General features: G+C 48.7%; 1 protein-coding gene across 1 annotated transcript in view; it reads right to left on the reverse strand.

Annotated features, from left to right (window-relative positions):
* Positions 1-32: 32 nt before the first annotated feature.
* LOC142591562 (glutathione hydrolase-like YwrD proenzyme) overlaps positions 33-15,947 on the reverse strand; it is a 114,820-nt gene continuing 98,905 nt past the window's right edge. Inside the window, exons 9-10 of the mRNA XM_075703874.1 lie at positions 11,055-11,149; positions 33-373 (exon numbers count right to left, since the gene is read on the reverse strand). Of these exons, the coding sequence (XP_075559989.1) occupies positions 118-373; positions 11,055-11,149 (351 nt within the window). The 3' untranslated portion in view covers positions 33-117. The remainder of the gene's footprint in view (positions 374-11,054; positions 11,150-15,947) is intronic.

Here is a 15,947-nt window from a genome sequence, read left to right on the forward strand (position 1 = left end):
TTTATAACAGGAACATTACTGACAGGGTGCTGCATTGCTTTATACCCGTTATTATGACTCAATAATACAACGTGACAGCGGCAATGTAGGCGCAAATATGCCAAACCACGAGTGCTTTCAATATCCCAAAGCGGAGCCGCTGATGCGAGGTTCGACACCACACCAAATGGGACCGACATCGGTGGACTGCTGGCCTCCAACGCCGTTTCTCGCATCTTCCTTGGCAGACCATAGCGACGCCCTGGCCAATATATTGGCATGCCCTGCGCCGTGTGTGCGAGGGTCTACGCATTTGTCCTTCACGCTATGGCCCCGCTGCTTGAGCGCCTGTAGTACGTCCTTTGGAAATGTGGCTTCCACCGCAAGAGCACCACTGCGTTTCAGAGGGAATTATATTAGGTGTGAAGAACATCATACATTTATGAATGATTTGTCATCAACTACACATGTAATATAATATTATATATTATTTATATACATATATATGTTCTGCAAGTGGTAAAACTGAAAGTTCAAGCTACATAAAAATGTTCTGTATTTCGACCTATGGTAACAGTAATAGCCGTTATTAGGTTCAAAAAACAGATCTACCTTTTCGCTATTTTGAAGTACGCGAAATTTTGAATTTCATTACCAAATTTCCACTACAGTTATAAGGGCATATGTACGTCCACATACTGCCGCGTCATTGTAATAGCTGTAAACCAAGATTTCGGTGCATTTTCCGATACTGGATGTTGTCTGTGGAAAAATGATGGTAACCTCTTTCCGTAAACAAAACCAACTTACATACCTATTGCACAATGGTATGTTTTATTAGAATTGGGGTATATTACAACACTGCCTACTGCCTAAAATTGCTTTCGTTGTTTTTGAGCTAGACACCTTTCCATTTGTGTCGCTGCGCGTGTACAAAATTAGATCGAACTATTACCAACAGACACGATACTGATGGACAACGCATATCTTTGCCAGTCATGGTAATACAGTTTTAGTTGAACGTGCTTCTGGAATGCTTTATTTGGACTTCACAAATTCCGCTGGAAATGAACACCGCCCGATACGCCCAATTATCTTCTGCATATATGTGCCAAGCAGAACGAAGACCGATAGGATGTTTCCGTAGATTGAGTGTACTTTCGTGAGAAATACGAGCGGAACACGCGAACGTGCGGCACTTAGCCTCCAACCCGACATGGGCGATTCGCATCGGCCGCTGTTGGAAATAAAGTGGAAAGGGCGTCGCGGTTCAGCTAACTGTTTGCACTCCCGCCTCGCTAGCAGTGCTACGAAACCGCAGCTGATTGCTGGTCACCGGCCGCAGGCGATGATATGAGTTCATATCAGTGCGTGCAGCCACATCCAATCACAGGCTGCGTAACTACTGAGAGATCGGCCGTTGCGTAGCCCGCAGCAATACTCAGGATTGGCTGATATCTAGGTGGTGTTGGCCGAGCATTGGTACACCTGTTTTAGTTTTATTTTTTGCGTAATATGCTTATAAAGTAGACGACGGCTGTCCGTGCCTAGCAGTCAACTGTGTTTCAGGGCCTAACGATGTCACGGGTGCCTTTGCCTACGCGGGGAGAAGTCGTTGAATTGTCAAAGAAAAGTTGCACGCAGCGCAACATTGTTGTCTGGACATGCTGCCAGTTGAATACCGTCAATAGGACAGTCCAAGCATACCGAGATGAAGGACGCGTTAAGAATGCACCGTACGAGAGGGGACTCCGCACTACGTCGATTCAACAAGAACTACAAATCGTTGCTGCAGTCAATGAGAAGCCATTTAAAAATCCGAAGGACGTAGGCAGTACTCTATACCTGGCAACTTTAAGTTGCAGCACCGTACGGCGATAATTAGGGGAAGCCGCACTCCGAAGTCGCATCGCCGCTCAGAAGCCCCTTCTAACAGCTTCCAACAAAACAGCTCGCCCGAATTTCGCTTTCGATCATCGCAGCTGAGGGTGGCGGATTGTAAGTATGTCATCTTCTCCGGCGAACCAACTTTCTATAGGCGCTGGGACCAGCAGAAAGGAGGGTGGCGCATGGAGAACAGCCGCTTCTGTCTGCAGAACATTACGGATGTGGCCGCAAGCGGACGCGCATCAGTAAATGTGTTGGAGGCTATCGTAATTGTGTAGGCGGCTGTTTTGCAGGACCGGACTAAGTTCCCTTGTAAGAATCTCTGGGAGATGTAAGAGTGTTGCTTTTTGCACAATAATGGATCACGATATCGTCTCAAATGCATTGAACGGTCGGCATTGATGATCCCATTTGCATTGATTGCATTGAAAGCATCGAATGAACATAGTGGAGCTTGTTTGGGCACGTATGGAGACTAATCTTTCCACGCTCTCCTTGCATTTGGCGACCGCTGATAAACTTTGGGAAGCTATACAAGAAGAGTGCAAACGTCTTTAAGGTGACGCAGCCTTTGTTGAGGCTCTCTACGGGTCTCTGCCAGAAAGAATAGAGGCCGTCATTCAAGCCGGCGAACCGACGACCCCTTATTAGCCCAGCAAACGCACACAGAAAGTGCAGGCTGATGCTTAAATAAAGGGGTACTTCTTATGTGAATTAAAAGTTTGTTACGATGTCGCAAGCGCCCAATAAAATATTGTCACGTGGTCGTGACGTCAAAGAACACAGTAGCAAAACTGTGAAAGGCAAAAACTAGCTTTTATTGGGCGAACCTGTGCCCACAAAACAGGCTACACTTAAAGCACAACGAGAGCGACGAACACAGTCGGCGATCGTCGTAAAATCTGATCAGCGAGTCAAGCGCGTCGGCTTTTATACAGCAGTCGTCGAATGTTCCAGACTAATCGTTCGGACCCGCGTACCTTCCACAAAGTTCTACACCATTCGCGTCACACGATGAAATCAGATAACACAACGTTCGGCGACAACAGATAGCCGGGTAGAAGTATCTATAACTTTCCAGAAACTTCGGATACATGCAGGCGCGTCCCGCGCTGTGCGATTACATTTGTTAGGTGGCGAAACGTGGTCGCCCGATAAAGATAAGTACACGTGTCAATACCCCCCCTCTTAAAAAAGCATCGACCCGATGCTGCATACAAACGAAATAAGAAAAACACCCGTAGCAAAGAAAACAACAAAATAAGGAAGTTCATCAGCGTCCGTAAAAGGGTTTCAGACGCACCACGTGGACCACTTCAGATCGTGCGCGGCGCCGCTGTGAATGCGAAATTCCGTCTGGCACGACCTCATAGTCCAGTGCGCCAATACGTCGAATGACCTTGTAGGGTCCGAAATAGCGGCGCAATAGTTTCTCACTCAGTCCTCGTCGGCGTATCGGTGTCCAAACCCAAACTCGGTCGCCGGGCTGGTACTCGACGAAGCGTCGTCGGAGGTTGTAGTGTCGGCTGTCGGTCCTCTGTTGGTTCTTGATCCGCAGGCGGGCGAGCTGTCGGGCTTCTTCGGCGCGCTGGAGATAGCTAGCGACGTCAACATTTTCTTCGTCAGTGACGTGGGGCAGCATGGCGTCGAGCGTCGTCGTCGGGTTCCTGCCGTAAACCAGTTTAAACGGCGTGATCTGTGTTGTTTCTTGCACCGCCGTGTTGTAAGCGAAGGTTACATACGGCAGGACCGCGTCCCACGTCTTGTGCTCAACGTCGACATACATTGCTAGCATGTCGGCGAGGGTCTTGTTCAGGCGCTCCGTGAGACCATTCGTCTGCGGATGGTAGGCAGTTGTCCTCCTGTGGCTTGTCTGGCTGTACTGCAGAATGGCCTGGGTGAGCTCTGCTGTAAAAGCCGTTCCTCTGTCGGTGATGAGGACTTCTGGAGCACCATGTCGCAGCAGGATGTTCTCGACGAAAAATTTCGCCACTTCGGCTGCGCTGCCTTTTGGTAGAGCTTTAGTTTCAGCAAAGCGGGTGAGATAGTCCGTCGCCACGACGATCCACTTATTCCCGGATGTTGACATCGGAAACGGCCCCAACAAATCCATCCCAATCTGCTGGAATGGTCGGCGAGGAGGTTCGATCGGCTGTAGTAATCCTGCTGGCCTTGTCGGTGGTGTCTTGCGTCGTTGACAGTCTCGGCATGTCTTGACGTAACGGGCGACGTCGGCGGTGAGACGCGGCCAGTAATACCTTGCCTGTATTCGCGACAGCGTCCGGGAGAACCCGAGGTGCCCAGCGTTTGGATCGTCGTGTAGGGCGTGCAGTATTTCTGGACGCAGCGCTGACGGTACAACAAGAAGGTAGCTGGCGCGGACTGGTGAGAAGTTCTTCTTCACGAGCAGGTAGTTTTGCAGCGTGAACGAAGACAACCCGCGCTTAAATGCCCTAGGGACAACGTCGGTGTTCCCTTCCAAATACTCGACGAGGCCTTTTAGCTCCGGGTCTGCTCGTTGCTGTTTAGTGAAGTCTTCCGCGCTTATTATCCCAAGGAAGGCGTCGTCGTCCTCGTCGTCTTGCGGTGGGGGATCTATGGGGGCGCGTGACAAGCAGTCGGCGTCGGAGTGTTTTCTTCCGGACTTGTATATTACCGTGACGTCATATTCTTGTAGTCTGAGGCTCCACCGCGCCAGCCGTCCTGAAGGGTCCTTTAAGTTAGCTAGCCAACACAACGCATGGTGGTCGCTGACGACTTTGAATGGCCTGCCATAGAGGTAAGGGCGGAATTTAGCTGTAGCCCAAATGATGGCGAGGCATTCCTTTTCAGTCGTAGAATAATTGCTTTCCGCTTTTGACAGCGACCGGCTAGCATACGATATCACCCGTTCAAGTCCTTCTTTCCTCTGGACTAGGACGGCACCGAGGCCTAGGCTACTGGCGTCAGTGTGGATTTCGGTATCGGCGTCCTCGTCGAAGTGTGCAAGTACCGGCGGCGACTGCATCCGTCGTTTGAGTTCTTGAAATGCCTTGGCCTGCGGCGTTTCTCACTTGAACTCGACATCACATTTGGTTAGATGTGTTAGCGGCTCCGCGATGCTTGAAAAGTCCTTGACAAAGCGCCTATAGTAGGCACACATGCCAAGGAATCTGCGCACTGCCTTCTTGTCGGTTGGCTGCGGGAATTTTGCGATGGCAGCTGTCTTCTGTGGGTCGGGGCATACTCCTGATTTGCTGATGACGTGGCCTAGGAACAAAAGCTCATCGTAAGCGAATCGACACTTTTCCGGCTTCAGAGTGAGCCCTGATGACTTGATGGCGTCTAGTACTGTCGCAAGCCGCCTCAGGTGATCGTCGAAATTTCCGGCGAAGACGACGACGACGTCATCCAAGTAAACGAGACAGGTCTGCCACTTCAATCCTGCTAAAACTGTGTCCATCACGCGCTGAAACGTTGCAGGCGCCGAGCACAGTCCGAATGGCATGACCTTGAACTCGTAGACGCCGTCTGGGGTGACGAAGGCCGTCTTTTCGCGATCTCTTTCGTCTACTTTTATTTGCCAATAGCCAGACTTGAGGTCCATTGACGAGAAGTATTTAGCGTTGCAGAGCCGATCCAGTGCGTCGTCTATCCGTGGGAGGGGGTAGACGTCCATCTTCGTGATCTTGTTCAGACGATGATAATCGACGCAGAAACGCAGGGTTCCGTCCTTTTTTTTCACCAAGACTACAGGAGATGCCCACGGGCTTTTGGACGGCTGGATGATGTCGTCGCGCAGCATTTCGTCAACTTGGTGCCTTATAGCTTCACGTTCTCGCGTCGAAACTCTCTATGGGCTCTGGCGGAGAGGTCGAGCGCCCTCTTCGGTTATTATGCGATGCTTTGCGACTGGGGTTCGTGGAATCCTTGATGACGTCGAAAAGCACTCTTTGTATTGTCGAAGTAGACTTCTGAGCTGTTGTTGCTTAATCGTGGGGAGACTTGGATTTATGTCGAAGTCTGGCTCGGGAACTACGGTCGTCGGTGTAGATGCGGCAGAATCAGTGAGGACAAACGCATTGCTGTTTTCCAGAATTTCCTCAATGTATGCGATCGTCGTGCCCTTGTTGATGTGCTTGAACTCCTGGCTGAAGTTTGTCAGCAACACTTTCGTGTGTCCTCCGTGCAGTCGAGCGATCCCTCTTGCGACGCAAATTTCACGGTCTAGCAGTAGACGTTGGTCGCCTTCGATGACGCCTTCTACGTCAGCGGGTGTTTCGGTGCCGACCGAAATAAAAATGCTGGAGCGAGGCGGGATGCTCACGTGATGTTCGAGCACACTCAAGGCGTGGTGACTACGAGGGCTCTCCGGCGGTATCGCATGATCTTCCGACAGCGTTATTGACTTCGACATCAGGTCGATGATTGCGCCGTGTTGGTTGAGGAAGTCCATGACAAGAATGACGTCTGGTGATCACTGTTGGAGGATAACGAAGGTGACAGGGTAAGTCCGGTCGTGGATGGTAATTCTTGCCGTGCACATTCCTGTCGGCGTAATCAGGTGTCCTCCAGCGGTCCGAATTTGAGGGCCTTCCCATGCAGTCTTCACTTTCTTCAACTGGACGGCGATGTGTCCACTCATGACTGAGTAATCGGCGCCAGTGTCGACTAAGGCGGTGACTGCGTGGCCGTCTAGAAGCACGTCGAGGACGGTGGTTCTTTGTCTTGCGTTGCAGTTGGGTCTTGGCGTCGGATCACGGCTGCGTCGTGTTGAACTGAAGCTGGTACGTCGCGACGTCAAGTATTCTTTCGTCGGTGTAGTCTTGGCTTCCTGATTTCGTCGGGACGGTGGCGTGTCGTTATGTCGTCGAGGTAGTTTCGTCGGTGTCTTCGTCGGCGGCGGAGGATCTTCGTCAGTTCGACGAACAGCAACCGCACCTCCATCGGTTGCTGCTTTTAGTTTTCCGGATATGGGCTCGCTGACCGACCCCGGACTGGGCCAGTGTATGGTCGGCGCTGCGGCGACAGGTAGCGGCCTGGTGATGGCGAACGGGACGGCCGTCGAGGGCTCCACTGAGTAGCGGCGAGGTAGTCGGCGATGTCACGTGGGCGCTCTCCAAGCTGTGGACGCGGCGCGTTGACGGCGAACCCTCTCAGTCCCAAGTCGCGGTATGGGCATCGGCGGTAGATGTGCCCCGCTTCTCCGCAGTGGTAGCAGAGCGGGCGGTGGTCAGGAGCGCGCCAAATGTCCGTCTTCTTCGCGTAGGTGCGCTGGGCGACGGGTGGTCGTGCTGGCGCTGGCGGCGGCGGACGACGGAACTGCGGCGTGACAGGGCCCTGGCGAGGTCGCGGAGGGAAACCTTGACGGCGTGCGACGGCGGCGTAGGTCATCGCTTGCGGCTCAGGCTGGGGTGATACAGGGGCTACTCCAAGTTGTTGTTGGAGCTCCTCACGCACGGCGTCGGCAATCGAAGCCACTTGAGGCTGTGATGGTGGGAACAGCTTTTGTAGCTCCTCCCGCACGACCGCTCGGATAGTCTCGCGCAGGTCGTCGGTGGCCAGTGATTGAACTCCGGCGTAGTTTGTCGAGTTTGTGCGGCGGTAGAATTGCCGGTTTCGCATCTCGAGTGTCTTCTCGATGCTAGTGGCCTCGCGAAGAAACTCGTCGACGGTCTTCGGTGGGCTTCGTACCATTCCGGCAAAAAGTTCCTCCTTCACACCACGCATCAGCAGGCGGACTTTCTTCTCCTCGGGCATTTCAGGGTCGGCGTGGCGGAAGAGACGGCTCATTTCTTCCGTGTAGATCGCGGTCATCTCATTAGGTAGCTGCACCCGGGTTTCTAATAGCGCTTGGGCTCGTTCTCGGCGTACGACGCTTGCGACTGTCTGCAGGAAGCCGCTTCGGAAAAGTTCCCAGGTCGTTAAGGTGGCTTCTCGGTTCTCAAACCACGTCCTGGCCGCGTCGTCCAAAGCGAAGAAGACATATCGCAGTTTGTCGTCGCTGTTCCAGTTGTTAAAGGTAGCGACTCTCTCGTACGTCTCAAGCCAGCTTTCCGGGTCCTCGAAAGTTGAACCGCGGAACGTCGGAGGCTCCCTGGGCTGCTGCAGCACGACGGGTGACGCTGGGGCTGCCATTGGGGTGGACTTGGTGGCCATCTTCCTAGTCGTATCAGGCAAAAGTCCGTGCTCTGGGGGCAGTCCTTGCAGCCTGCGGCTACCTCGCTGGTTCTTGGCGACGTTGGTGTCTTCCGAGTGCGGGCTTGGGTCACGGCTTCGAGGGGGCGTCCGGTATATGAACGCAAAGCACCTCCACCAGATGTCACATGGTCGTGACGTCAAAGAACACAGTAGCAAAACTGTGAAAGGCAAAAACTAGCTTTTATTGGGCGAACCTGTGCCCACAAAACAGGCTACACTTAAAGCACAACGAGAGCGGCGAACACAGTCGGCGATCGTCGTAAAATCTGATCAGCGAGTCAAGCGCGTCGGCTTTTATACAGCAGTCGTCGAATGTTCCAGACTAATCGTTCGGACCCGCGTACCTTCCACAAAGTTCTACACCATTCGCGTCACACGATGAAATCAGATAACACAACGTTCGGCGACAACAGATAGCCGGGTAGAAGTATCTATAACTTTCCAGAAACTTCGGATACATGCAGGCGCGTCCCGCGCTGTGCAATTACATTTGTTAGGTGGCGAAACGTGGTCGCCCGATAAAGATAAGTACACGTGTCAATATTTTGAAGCGACTGCCACGCGCAACTTCTCTCCGTTCACGAGAACAAAGATACAGCAACGTAGGTAGAAAAAAACAATACTGCCATTTCCTGCCCGTGAACGCTATTACAGGGAATATAGTATCAATCTGGTATCACTGCCAGACGTTCTGTGCGTGTCATAGAGAGAAGGAGAGAGACAAGTATTTCACGCAGACCTATGAGCAACACATTGGCACGCTCTGCATGTTACAGCTACCTTATCATCCCTAGCAGCCGGTGAAATGCAATCAGATGCCGTTTCGTAGCAACGGTAGCGAGGCGGGAGTGCGAACAGTAAGCGTAAGAGCGGCCTCCTTTTTTTATCTGTTTTCGAAAGCGCCATGCCCACATCGCGTTAACTCGGTGTCTTGGCTAATCGCCACGCGTTTGCGTCTACCCGCGTATATTGCTCACAATACTGCAGCGTAAAGAGAATTGTGTTATCTGTTGTAAATATCTTATAATACTGTCAGGGCAACATGTTGGTGCAATGAAGGGAAAGTTACAGATATAATTCGCGCACAAGCGATAGTTCTGAAAAAAGTCTCACATTTCCATTCACGTTATTTAAAGCTAAAAAACACATATTGATCACAACAGCTAAATAAGAAAAAAGAAAGATGCCGCTCAGCGTTTGAGTTCGCTCATTTTGTAGATTTTCCTTCACCCGTCTGGGCAAACTTGTCACCTTGAAACACGGACGCCGCATCAATTCGCCCGGCGCCTGTGCCTAGAAACCAACAGCGCTGCCAAAGGCTGCGGGACCACATGCCGTGGTAACGCACGCGCAGAAGCTCCGCTCCGTAGATTTCCATTCTTTGCCACACAATGCTGTGCGCGATATCAAAATGGCCAGCTATCCATTTGGGTCGTGCAATATGTGCAAAAAGTTTACATTGCACTTTAGCTTGTTTTGTGTTATGAAATTTAAAATCCCAAATGCATACGTATAGACGCTACGTAGCGCGAATCTTAGATTGCAAGGCATGTGGCACGATACTATGCAAATAATGATGATGATGATTTATTGGCAACCCCTTTGAAACGTGGCGGCGACGTTTTCACCTGACAAGCTTGCTTTGCCCAGGTACACATTGTACATTTTTTTCTAGCATTCTTGTATACATCTGCTTGAACCTCTTTTTCTTCCTCAGACATTCTGCAACTGCCTTGTGTCGCTTCATGTGTACCGGCTACAAGTCGTTCTACGGTGTGTAATAATATGCAAGTGCAATGCAAAACGCGCAGGTGTTGACGCTACGCAGCGCGCATGCCACATTGCATGTCTCCTCTCGCACTAGAACGCGTTATAGGACATGTTTCTGATATAAGCGCTGGCGTGGCTCAGTGATAGAGAAGCGGCCTCCAATGCAGCTGCCCGTGTTGGATACCCGCGGCAACTGGTTCATTTTCTTTCTCTCATTCGCGGCAGCAGCTGCTACGGGAACCGGCGGCGGCGGACACTATCGCCACCTGGAATAGATGTTGGAATTAGCCCGTAACGGTATACGCTGTAAAAGATACAGGGTCATTTACGGTCTCCCTTAAGAGGCGAACGGTGCAAGCCTAGTCTTTCTCCTCTTATCCTTCGCCTCTTCCTCTTTGCTTCTTCTCTTTTTCTTCTTTCTTTTAGTCTATAGTGCTCACTACTAAGCATTTTTAATAATTTGTGAACAATTGTGGTTATTACAAGCCATCTTTAGACATGTTGGTCATTTGGTAGTCATAAGTTGTAATTACAATTCATTGCAGTCATTATTAGCCATTACTAGTCATTACTAAGAATCTTTAGTTATTTCTAATCAATTATAGAAATTACAAGTTGTCGTTAGACATAATGGCCCTTTCATAGTCATTACTAGTCATTACAAGTCATTTCAGGCATTTTTAGTCATTTTTAATCAAGTGTCCTTACAAAATGTAGTTATACATATCGGTAATTTCTCAGTCATTAGTAGTCCATTACTAGCCACCATTAACCTCTACGAATTTCTATTATCACGTTATCATTCACTAACTGTCACTATCAGTCATTTTTCATTCTTTAATCTGTCTTTACTCTTGTCTTTATAAGGCGTGATGACGCTTTGGCTGACACTCCGGTGGTCAGGTCGGCTGACACAAACTTCACCATGAGCCTAGATAAGCTTTCGCCCTAATAGTGTCCCTTACTCTATACAATAGCCAGCGACATGCACTTGGTGGCGTCATCTTAGAGCGCATCGGTATATCTTTAAACTCTGCGTAATATTTGCTGGGACGACTAGTATATTCCTATATGGAACGTTGGATTTGCACCATCTTATTTGTCTTCGATGCAGTGTAGGAGTGTATTGAATCATGTTTCGTATACTCCGCATAAGTCAAATGAAGATGAAGCCAACCAATGGAAATACCGTTTGCTTTGCAGAAAATTGCGAGACATCTGCTTTAGTTGTTACTCACTCAGGATGCGAGTGATTCGGGGAGCCCAGCAGAAAGCGCGGCCGCGCCAGAGACTCTTGTGGGTTTAAACCAAGTTCCATCATGTTCAGCAACAGCTGCAATAAAGAAAAGAGAGCACAAATTACACGTGGAACTTGGCTGACGCTTGATTTTTGCTTTGTGCGCAACGGCGTTCTAATTGGAAACGTACATACTAGAAATCACAGATTGCGTTAATTCCTTGCATTAGGTAAGTTATGTGATTTTTATCTCCTAGCCTTCAATGCAGAGATGGTCATGGGAATACTGAGCTACACTCCGATCATTCTGACAAAATGCTAACCCCGCTGCAGCGTTGCTGTATGAAGACGTGTATTACTCTGACATTGCAATACGCGAAGCTGCTATCATGCTTTGAAGAATGTCTGCCTGTTGGCTACGGGACTTCATATAGGGCAATGATTGCTCTTGAATATTGCAACGGGGGTGTCATCGTACCGTTGTTCAACAAACTTATTTTTGAATGAGTGATAATCTTGTGGAGCTTTCTTTTTCTGTGAGCGCAGTACATGGCTGTACAGCGGATATTGCATCTTGTGTTGGCGTTCATCGCTTTTGCCATAGTGCAGAAACGTCATTGAGCCTCGCCGATTCCTCTAGACATGAACCCACGCCGCGTTAGGATAGCAAAGCTGCCACCTTGTGACTACTTTGCCTGTGGTATTTCTACCCTTCGTAGCGATTGGAGACGCATCATCATATATTCCACCATAGAAACTGAGCTTTTTAGTTTTCATAAACCCAATAGCATGCCTTATTCAAGAGAATGCCATACCCCAACTCGACGCCACGTATAATTCGTTAGCGGGGTAAATGGTTGGCGTCACACACCTGGAAGAGTCCAACACCTGCGTGCCTAATATGGAGGCACTAAATACTCGCCTCAGGCAGCTTTTCAACAACATTTAAAGAGCAGATTTCTCTGCTTATTCTCGCTACTTTGCGAGTTCTCACTGAAGACTATGGCCTTGCCTTGTTGATACAAGCACACCACCTACTGCAAGACAGCCGCACTGACAGCCAGGCCCATCATACTATTGACACTCCGTTTTATGTAGGTAACTTCTACGGCTTTATGCAGGGAAGTTGCCTTATAACTGTGACGTTTTCTAGAGTACATGCACTTCAAATATTAGAAATATTTCTTGTGAGCTCAAATTGCCTTAGGTCCTAAATACATGTACAGATTTCTGCTTCCAGTACAGACGCCGTCGGTCACGAGCGCAGATTGTGCGCTGAGCGATACATCGGGATGATATGTTCCCGTAACACTTCCCTTCGCTCAGGTTGAGCTTCCGACGCCTTTTACGTAGAAATACTCGTTATGTGATCCGAAAGGGACCCGAGTTGCACCCTCCTTCTGGCTTCGCCGTTCCCGCTGCTACACACTGAGCCCAGATACGTGGTTTAAAATGACGTTAAATCTTCCGCCGCACAGCTCGGAAACCTACTTTAGGGACTGTGGAAAACTGAACGCCTCTTTGACTGCTTCTCGACGGTCCTTTTCCCCAGGGCCCGACGGCATCACCTATTCAGCTCTTGCACCTCTCGGACAAGAGTCCATGCAAGAGCTGTTAAATTACTACTATCGCTCATGGCATGAAGGTATCGTTACTCAGCAATGCAAGATTAGTAAGCTCGTACGGCTACTCAAACAAGGAAAGTCACGTTTCGACCTGACTTCATATCGCTCTATAGCCCTGGAAAGCTGCCTAGGGAAATGAATGGAAAAGATGATTCTTACACGTCGGGAATGGTATCTTGAACGCTACAATGTCTACCCAGACTCCACAACAGGTTTTCAGTAAGCCAGGTCATCAATAGATAATGTCATTGATCTAATAACATTCATATAACGAAAATGCCTCAAGCGCATATCAAGGGCGCGCTTTCTTGCTGTAAAAGGTGCGTACGACGAGGTTACAGATGTAGCGACCCTTGGGTCATTGAAGGCTGTTGAAATCGGTGGCCGAATGTTTCTGTGGATCCGCGACCATTTGACAAGAAGGTCCTCCGTTGTGCTCACTGAAGATGGCCCGACCGCCAACTATTTTACAAACGGTGGCGTCCCAGAGGGCGCGATATTGAGCCCTTGCTCTTTAAACTAGCTATGGTTGGCCTGGCTGCCATATTACCCAAGACAATTCACCTTTCAATGTACGCAGCTGATATTTTTCTTTGTTCGCCTGCAGTGGCGCGTCTTCAAGTGCGCGCACGAATTCAGCGGGCAGCTACAATAACTTGTTTGTACACTGTAAAAAATTTCCGTCATTATACGTAGAACTGCAGGTAAAAATACGAAAACTATGTCATATTTCAAAAATACGGCAAAATATGCGGTTAATATACGGAAAGTGCTCTCCGTTTTAAGCTTTACGGACATTTTCACTGTAATCATATAACGGCTATACACTGTTTTGCCCGAAACAAACAGAATTCCGTATTTTTGTTATGCGAACATCCGTATTATTGTGAGAAAATTTAACCTGTCTGAATGAGCGCTCGTACTCATAAAGTTTCAGCTAACAATATTTTATTGAACACGCAAACTGTACACATTATGAAGATGCGTACAAAATGTGAGAGCTAGCCTTCTACCAGAAGCTGCAATAACAGATCGCATACAAATATATATACGCATCTTCTATTGCGGTCGCAGTTTGCCGCGCATATGGGCCTTCTAACGCTGATTATATGCGCAAATATATGCGCGTTCTCGCAGTGTTCTCAAATTAAGCGCTTTGTAGTTAATAACCCAGCATATATGTTTAAGTGAATGAAGAGCCGTGGACACACCTGCATACGTAAACAAGCTTGCAGCTTTCAGGTGCTGGTGCACTGGGAATGACATTGGTGCTCTATACGCCAAAAATTGGGAGCATTCTAAATCATTACCGAAACGTAGGGAGTGGTATAATGACCGTAACTGCGTTTGCATTTTGCAACAAATGGTCTCGAAGGGCCCTGGCGGCCTAGATATCCAAGTACAACGGTCGGATGAAATTTTCGAATGCGGCAAGCAATTAACCCGAGTGTCAAAGGGCATTGCTGAACAGCAATGTAGTTGGTTTAACTCATTCCCATAGTATTTACAAAATATCTCGTCTCTGAAAATAACTGCCCATTCATTGAGACAAGTTGATTACGCATAATCTTCACTGTTCATGTGTTAATTCTTGCGATAAGATGTAATCGCAAACATTTGGCGCTTCATCTTGAAACAAGACTGGTAAGCGCGCACGTTCTTGTACACTAGAATAAGGAACACGAACATGCACCGAAATGTGTGTAAACTGCTGGAAGGTGACTGAAGATGAAGGACCTATTACCGTGCTAGTACTGTGTGTACTGTCAAAAAGAAGAAAAAAATAATACGGAAAGAAAGAATGCCCAGTGCCGAGATGTAACGATTCAAGCTTTATTTCTTTTTGACCTAGAATGCAACACCATTAGTTCCATGTTCTTTATATATGGTCAATGTTATGACACAATTCATTACTTACCCTTTCATTACATGCACCAGCAGCCCAAATTATCACTATACTAGAGCTTATGGACGCATTGCAGTGCATTTCCTTGCACTTCATTGCAGCACAGGGGTTTGTTATCCCCAGTAGCGAACGCTTTGGTTGACCTCCCTGCCTTTCTGCTTCTTGCATTCTCTCTCCCTTTGTATAAAACGCACTAACTTGTGGGAGAGAAAGCATTCTCCTCTTTTAGAATTCAATTAATTGTCAAGCAATTATATTGCAGTTCCAGTAACTAGAGCACAAATGCGAATACGAAACCGATTCTGTTCTGTTCTCCGCGCTCACAGAGTGCGGCACCAGGGGACAGCGCGCGCTGCGCGTCCGTTAGGAGTGGCAGACGGAGCTGCACATGTGTAGTCGGCCGGAATTTTTCGTGTCGTGTTGTAAAAGTTGTTAATTTGCCGTAAATATCTCTTTATTTGTACTCAAGAGTGGAGCAAGACCACAAGGAAGAGAGATTGACGCATCGGGAGCGAAGAACAGAAACGATGGATGGTTACGCTGGTTGGGTCTCGGCACGTTCGAATTGGCAAAGTTCCGAATTTGTCGCTGTGTTGTGTGCGCTTGTGCGCACGTCATTTGCCGTCATCGCGCGGAGATATTTGCGCTGGCTGTCTTTCACTTCGTGTACAAAACTCTGCACGCTGCGGCATCGAAGAAGTTGTCCTGTGTTTGGGTGCATGTATGCGCTTGGACACGGATAGCCTGCTTGCTCTCAACGGGTGTTCAACAGTCTACGCGCGCTCGTAACTTGCTCATGAGGTAAGCCAATTTTATTAATATTTGGCTTGCATAACGTAGTTGTTAAAAGGATGTGTGGTAAGCAGGTGTCGCGAACAGAAATATTGTTTCAAAAGACCACCATGCAACGTCTTAGGGCAAAAATGACGCATGAATGGGGAAAGCGATCACCCTATCTATTCAGATCGATTCCAGTCGTAGCGCCATCAGTTCGATCGCAATTTCCGTGAGGTGATTCTGACCTTTTGCTCTCTCGCGTTAAAAGCGTAGAATAAAACTGCGTTCAGTTGCTCACTTGTATTGACGCTTGTATTGGCTATACTGTATCCGATACAAGAACTTCTGTTAAAATACGGAAATAAACGTTCGAGGCAATAGCAGTCGCTCACTACCTGTGATCGTTACTTTCTTGCTTGGGTGCACGTTTTAATTGTGACCAGAAAAAAAGTTCTTTGCTCTGGCTGCTCTGCAGCGTTTCCTTGGTGCAACTTTTTGCGGTGCAGCAAGACGTGTCGCTTCGAATGATGTCTGGGCAGTCAAGGCATTCGTGTCAGTAAGCAAGCAGTAAACGGGGTATCAGTGC

The sequence above is a fragment of the Dermacentor variabilis genome, chromosome 8 (assembly GCF_050947875.1).
Source record: "Dermacentor variabilis isolate Ectoservices chromosome 8, ASM5094787v1, whole genome shotgun sequence".
Taxonomy (NCBI): domain Eukaryota; kingdom Metazoa; phylum Arthropoda; class Arachnida; order Ixodida; family Ixodidae; genus Dermacentor; species Dermacentor variabilis.